Raw genomic sequence first — 7,371 nt, 5'->3', positions numbered from 1 at the left:
TAAATCCATTTGACAGCACTGTATTATGCTTAGATACAGAATATATTTTAAAAGTCATGTCAGGTTGGTAGGATGAATCAAATAGAACATGCACATATGTATATTGACCTTTACCAGCAAGTGTTGTGGATTCAAAATAATTGCTTTGATGGTCTCACAAGGACAGTTCTTTCTTTCTGACAGGAACGCCCAATTCATCATTCAAACAGAACCTGACCTTTAGCCTAATCAAATTAGTTTAGGGATATGAGATCATATGCCGTTCAGCAGGGCCAAAGAGGAAATACTGGACAGATGCAGGTTGTTGTGGTGCAGAACCATTGGTTGATTCCAAGGAACTCCCACTAACTAACTGTATAAAAAGCTTTGTCAGTTCAGTTTCTTCACAAACAATATACTGCTTTGAGCATTTGCAAAAGAGCAAAGGCAGACACCACCATGGTAAAGTTTCTGCTGCTGGCTTTGTCATTTGGTCTGGCTCATGCTCAAGCAGAGGTAAATTATTTGGTCTGTGCATTGGATTGATGTTTTTCAACAGCATATTTCTGTGGGTATGTCGTGTCATTCAGTTTGTCCATTGAAGTCCATATTCATGAAATAACCTTTCTGACTTTCATTCATGTGTACTTTTTCAAGAAAATTTTTCTAAGATGTTATTGTATAAAGGAAATAAGGAAAGAATAGTTTTAATTTCAGAACTTAAGAGGCCAGCACCTAGGTAGTTCTAAAAGGTCTCAGGTACCAAGCGCTATGTAAATTGAGTCATCATATTGTCCTGTGTTATTCTACATCCCTAGAAGTATAATTTTTAACTAATGAACACAATATTTTTCATTTTATATTTCTAGTTAGTTTATGTATTTCCAAAGATTGGGATCAGAGATGTGAGTACCAACTCATATTCTAATGACCTTTGTTGTTTTTTCAGCTTGAAGGAAAGTGGGTTACCACTGCCATTGCTGCTGACAATATAGACACGATAGAGGAAGAAGGACCTATGAGAATCTATGTTCGTGAACTTACTTGTAGTGAGGCATGTAGTAAAATGGGAGTCACATTTTATGTCAAGTAAGCAAATTGTCCACTATGTATACTGAGCACACTTTACATTTCTCAGCCTTTATCTTGTCAAACTTACAGAAAAATGTTACTTTTCTGGTAATAAAATTGAAGGGCTCATCTTCAGAAATGTGATTATTTTATTACAAGATGGGTTAGCTCTGGACACCACAAGGATATTAGATACTGTCTCCAATTCTCTGAATATTTCCTTAGAAATCCTTTGGTTGGAGGCCTGTGGTTAAATTTTGTGCTCTAATATTAGATACAAGTGACTGTAAGAACCTCATTTATAGTAAGCTGAAGGGTGTGAGTATTTGGTTCATAATCATATGTGTTATATTACTCAGTCAATGACATCATAAAAAGTTTTGCACAAACAGGTTAGACAAATCTAATTTTCAAATCCCTTTCTTTGATTCTCTAGTTTCAATGACACTCCTTAACATTTAGATGACTGTGGTCATTGAAAGGGTACATAACACCATAATAACTTAAAAAGCTTAGAACCATTTCTTTCTTTTAGCTATGAATGTAAGTTTTAAGTTATGAATTAAATCACTTAAAACACATGCATATAAACCTATGTACATGTTATCATTAGACGAGATTATGAGAATTAAGATACTGAAAATCATACGCAGTGAATAGTGAGATTTGGATAAGGAAGTCATCAGAGCCTTCATAGCACTTGGAAAATTGCCACAAATTAAGGATGTCATATGTATGATTACAAACAGAATGATATTTTCTAAAAAAAATAATTAAGAGAAGTAAGTGGTATTTCTTTTCCAGCTCTGCACACTGCTGGTAGATTCTATTACCTCATGAAGTTTATTGTAATATTTGAAGATCTCTAATATGAATTAAAGGTAATAAGGAATAAACCAGGGATTCTCTGTTTGATTTTTAGTGCAAATGGCCAGTGTTCAGAAACCAAAGTCATTGGGTATAGGCAAGAAGATGGCAAGTACAGAACACAGTGTAAGTATGGGATCTGGGAGATTCCTCTGTGAACAGAATCATTTTGAGTGAGCACATTCATGCTGACACTTCAGCCACTTATAGGTACATGAACCTAGAGCTATGTCAGTTACTTGGAAATTCATCAATCCTTCCAACCAACTGACATATGCTACCAAGTCAGAGTACATTGCAGGTCACCTGAAATTTTCATAGAGAAGAACACTATTACCTGAAGATGTGAGTAATGCTAACACAATATCTCCAAATAGTTTCTTGAATGAAAATTTATTTCTGTATAATATTCAGTGTCTTTTCTTTTATTAAATTTCTTGTTATTGAGATATATATTTTCTCTGCTCCCCTCCCTTCCTCTCCCATCCCCTTTTACCCTCTCCCATGAAGTCCATGCTCCTGATTTACTCAGGAGATCTTGTCTTTTTTTTTACTTCACATTTAGATTTGTATCCATGTATGTCTCTCTTAGGGCCCTCTTTGTTATCTAGGTTCTCTTGGATAGTAAACTGTAGGCCAGTTTTTCTTTGCTTTATATCTGAAAACCACTTATGGATGAGTATATATGAAAGTTGTTTTTCTGGGTCAGGATTACCTCACTCAATATGATGTTTTCAAGATCCATTCATTTGCCTCCAAATTATAAGATGTTGTTTTTTCCCCACTATGTAGTACTTCATTGTGTAAATGTACTATATTTTTCTTATCTGTTCTTCTGACAAGGGACATTTAGGTTGTTTCCTGGTTCTGACTATGACAAATATTGATGCATTTTGTATTCATCAAAATGAATTATTATAATGTTCTCTGTTATTGTACAGGCCTGACACTCAATGATAGGTCTCAGTGGCCTCAAACAGCTTCTTCAAACTTCTTGCCTCAGGCTGTCAAGCACTTACATTATAGGCATGAACTGTCACACTGGATTTTTGTAAAATTTTAATTAATGCTTCTAGTTTAAAGCTTCCTATTCTATTATTTTGTAGAGATCATAACATTTAGATCATTTGATGATAAACTTCAATTTTGAAAAGCTGTTATGGAAAAAATGTTCAAAAATTTCAGACAGACTCCTTCAATTTTGCAAAATTTGCTAAAATAATAGCAACACTATGCAACTGAATTATGCATAGGTTGACCTTTGTTTTGATCTTAAATGAAGGGAGGGAACAATCTTCTGGCAAGCTTATTGCTTTCCTAAGTTTAAAAGAGCATTATAAAGTATTCCAGTAATATACAATTACTAGATCCTAAAATCATTTTATTTCCCGAGAATTTTTTTATTGGTTTTCATTGAGCTCTACATTTTTCTCTACTCCCCTCTCTGCCTCTCCCCTTCCCTTCAACCTTCTCCCAAGGTCCCCATGCTCCAAATTTGTAACATCCCAAAGCTGGAAACAGCCTAAATGCCCCTTGACTGAAGAATGAAGAAGGAAAATGTGCTATATTTACACAATGGAGTACTACACAGCAGAAAAAAATAATGGTATCTTGAATTTTGGAGGCTAATGGATGGAGCTAGAAAACATCATTTTGAGTGAGGTAACCCAGACCCAGAAAGACAATTATCACAAGTCCTGACTCATAATTGGTTTTTAAACATATAACAAAGAAACCAGCCCACAAATCACAATGCCAGAGAACCTAGACAAAAATGAGGACCCTAAGAGAGACATACATAGATATAATCTACATGGGAAGTAGAAAAAAAAAGATCTCCTGAGTGAACTGCTTTTATCATTTAATCTGTGTCTATAAGAGGAAATAACACACACACATACACACACACAGAGTAACAGAGAGAGACAGACAGACAGACAGACAGACAGAGAGTGAGAGAGAAGCAAATGAAGACAGAAAAACTCACACACAGAAAAACAGATACAAACATAAAATGAATGTCTGGAAAACTTAAAATGTTCATTATTATATCTTTTCCATCCACAGTCTTACAAGATGAAAACTTTTGTGCATATTTCCAATTGTATGGCCTTTTTGCATATGTATCAATTTCCCACAAAGTATTACTATGGTATGACACCCAGGTTTTACACTTTCAGAAAATTGACAAGTGGCCTTTTGGATCTGGTGGAAAGGGAAAGGAATACCCAATAGAGTGATCCTACAGGTCTTGATAGAAGGAATTGAGGAAAAGAAAAAGTGTCTGTACCTTGGATTCATTATCAGGTTTGAAGAGTGAAAATAATTGGTCACTGTATTATGATAGGCTATGCAAAATAAATGACTACAAGAATACCTTGACCCACATGTGTTGTATGATAGTGAATCAGAGATGATTGCTAGAGTCAGGGTCATTATTAATGTTTAGTCAACATGGCATGTCAAGCAAAGTAGAAAAGTGAGTGACACTGAGCTTGAAATGTTTCTGTTACTTCAGTTGAAGGTGACAACAGATTTGAACCTGTACATGCAACACCAGAGAACATAGTCTTTACCAACAAGAATGTGGATAGAACTGGCCGGACAACAAAGCTGATTTTTGTTGTTGGTAAGAATGGTAGTGGGTTTTCTGATGTAGTAAAGAAGTATCACCCTGCAAATGGAGATTAAGTCAGATTCACACTCCAAGTATAGTATAATGATATTTCCAAACTCCTCTCCACTAAATGACAAAATGTTTCTTGTGTGAACCAACTTTTACATTATATTGTAATTTGAGTAACATGGTCATTGAAGACTTGGGGTGATGGGGAATGCTATCAGAAGAGTTTATATCCATGTTTGCTTACTGAAAAAAAAGGGAGCAAATATTATTTGTCTAAAGTTTAAACAATTTTGCATGTGATTTGGTAAGTGTGTAGTATATTAAATCATGAATTCTAGAGTATAAACTCAGAAGAAATGTAAAGGTTCCATTGATAGGCATCCATGACTTTTTAGTGTAATGTTTTTGAAAGTGCATAAGATTAAGATGAGAGAATTCTCTAGAGAAGTTGCCTTATTTTTTCATACGTCATGAAATATTGAAAATTGATGTCGTACCACCAGTGAGACAAAATTAAATGTGTCCATGGAACTTTGGGGAAATTACTATTGTCTGTATTGACCAACCCAGTATAGATGAATTTGGGCAGCTGAGATTTTCTATTGCATATTATGTGTGGTCACTAAGGAAGCAATGTAATTTATCCAGAATTCTTGAACATGTCTCTGATAGTGTCTTTCATGCAATGTAGGAAAAGGTCAACCTTTGACTCCTGAACAATATGAAAAACTTGAGGAATTTGCCAAGGAACAGGGCATTCCAACAGAAAACATTCGAGAAGTTCTGCCTACAGGTAAACAGAGTGAATGATATTTTGGCCAAAAAAAGTATTTCTCTCTCTCTCTCTCTCTCTCTCTCTCTCTCTCTCTCTCTCTCTCTCTCTCTCTGTCTCTCCTTCTCTCTCTGCATGTTTATGTATATTCATAAATTCATGTATGTATATATACATACTCTATCTATCTATCTATCTATCTATCTATCTATCTATCTATCTATCTATCTATCTATCTACCTATCTACCTATCTACCTATCTAACTATCTACTCAGTAAGATTCCTGATTTAGATTATACGTAGTCATATACAATCTTTCAGTTGCTATTTCCAGGAATAATACTTGGGGTCTGTTATTATATTCCTATGAAAACATTTCTGTCAATTTTTACCACATTCATGTTCTTTTACAGATACTTGTCCTAAATAATGACCTTCTGTAGGTGAGTAGAAACAGAATCCATTCCTAATCATCTTGATATTTGAATAAATTCATGCTTATTACATAAAAAATTAGCGATAAGAATATCACCAAGAAAACAGTAAGCTGAAAATTAGCAAAATGTTGATAGGATACTATGTGTCTTTAAATACAAAAAATCTTACAGAGATAGAAATGAAGGAGAGGATATTTTATTTCATAAAAATTATGAAGAATTTTATCTAATTCAGAATTGCTAATTTGTTTATATTGAGGAATATTTAATCAAGATAATGTGCCTTCTTATTTGAAAAATCTTACTTTACTTATGATTGTGGGGTATTATTTGTCACAGATATGCTGCAAGCCTGTTAATATTTTCAGTATCTTCCTTGAAACCTTTCAAAATAAATTTTTATGTAAGGTCACTGAATGTCATCATTTTCAGTCAACAATGCTTCTATAAAATTGAAAGTACAAGGTATTGATGATATCCAGGAAAGGAAGTACTTGTGTACCATCCTTTCTCTATACTCATTATATTGTTATATTTAATTTTGCATCCATGAACTCTCAATGACAAAATTGTTCTGTTTATTCAACCATATTTTAATTTTTGCTTTCGTGTCTGCACAGATGACAGAAGGAATAGAATTATGCATCGTATCATCTTGACCATGGAATCAGTATCATATATAGATCACCATTTCTTTTTAAATGAATTGTCTTCTCTCCTGTGAAGTCAGAACACCATATACCAAATTCCTGACTTTCCTTTCCTTTGCCTTTCCCTTCTTATGATGTATGATCTCTTCTTTGTGAATGATTAAATAAAGTGTTTCAAGAAGCAAGAAAGACCTTGTGGAAAGCATCTCATTCAAAAAGCATATAAATACTCATTAAACTAATAAAATAACCAGTGTGGTGTAGTAAATGATATCTGTATTACTAAAACCTATCAAAATAATTAGAAATGTGACAATTACTGGAGACCCATGAGTAAGAACAGGGAATAAGTAAATTTTATGTTGTGCTTCATATTTACTTTTAGCTAAAATTGTGATTTTCCATTGACCAATCCTAATACTCTAAAATATTTCACAAAACAAACTCTTTGGGTCTGCCTCCATGTTACACATTATTTAATAGAGAGGATGAAATATGTTTTTGAAAGTCTATCTGAGGAGATTATCTTTTGTTAAATGACTAAGTAAGCAAATGAATCAGGATATGCTTAAATAGTGTACATATGAGTCAGTCACATTTGAAGAATAAATTCATGAGAAATATATTCCATAGATGTCATGCCCTACATATATGCATGTGTTTGTTACAATTTTCTCTTTGTATTACAACAATTCTTTAGGATGTTGTTATCTATCAAGTTAGAAAAGGCAGATGCAATCTTCTTTAAGGGCTTGGAACAAGGAAAAACAAAATATATTAGATACTGTTGTTACATGCAGTCTAATGACATCTAAATATATAAAGAAAGCAAAGTACACTTAATATTCATAAACAAGAAATATGAATAATAAAAATGATAATTTTCTGCTGAAAACTCCTATTATTTAAACTTTGTCTTTGTGTCTTGCAAAACAAAGGTATTTTAGAAAAAGTAATTGAATAATGTC

The 7,371-nt window shown here is 33.5% G+C and overlaps 1 protein-coding gene across 1 annotated transcript; it reads left to right on the top strand.

The window, feature by feature from the left end:
* The first annotated feature begins 400 nt into the window (after positions 1–400).
* On the top strand, positions 401–6,538 carry LOC125401915 (odorant-binding protein). Its single transcript, XM_085684564.2, has 6 exons — positions 401–495; positions 929–1,068; positions 1,973–2,043; positions 4,436–4,546; positions 5,235–5,336; positions 6,374–6,538. The coding sequence occupies exons 1-6, from the start codon at positions 439–441 to the stop codon at positions 6,475–6,477; spliced, it is 585 nt and encodes a 194-aa protein (XP_085540690.2). The 5' UTR covers positions 401–438; the 3' UTR covers positions 6,478–6,538.
* Positions 6,539–7,371: the final 833 nt, after the last annotated feature.

This window comes from Myodes glareolus, chromosome X (assembly GCF_982192425.1).
Source record: "Myodes glareolus chromosome X, mMyoGla1.1, whole genome shotgun sequence".
Taxonomy (NCBI): domain Eukaryota; kingdom Metazoa; phylum Chordata; class Mammalia; order Rodentia; family Cricetidae; genus Myodes; species Myodes glareolus.
The sequence above is the reverse complement of the archived record's forward strand: the minus strand, read 5'-3'. Positions and strand labels throughout refer to the sequence as shown.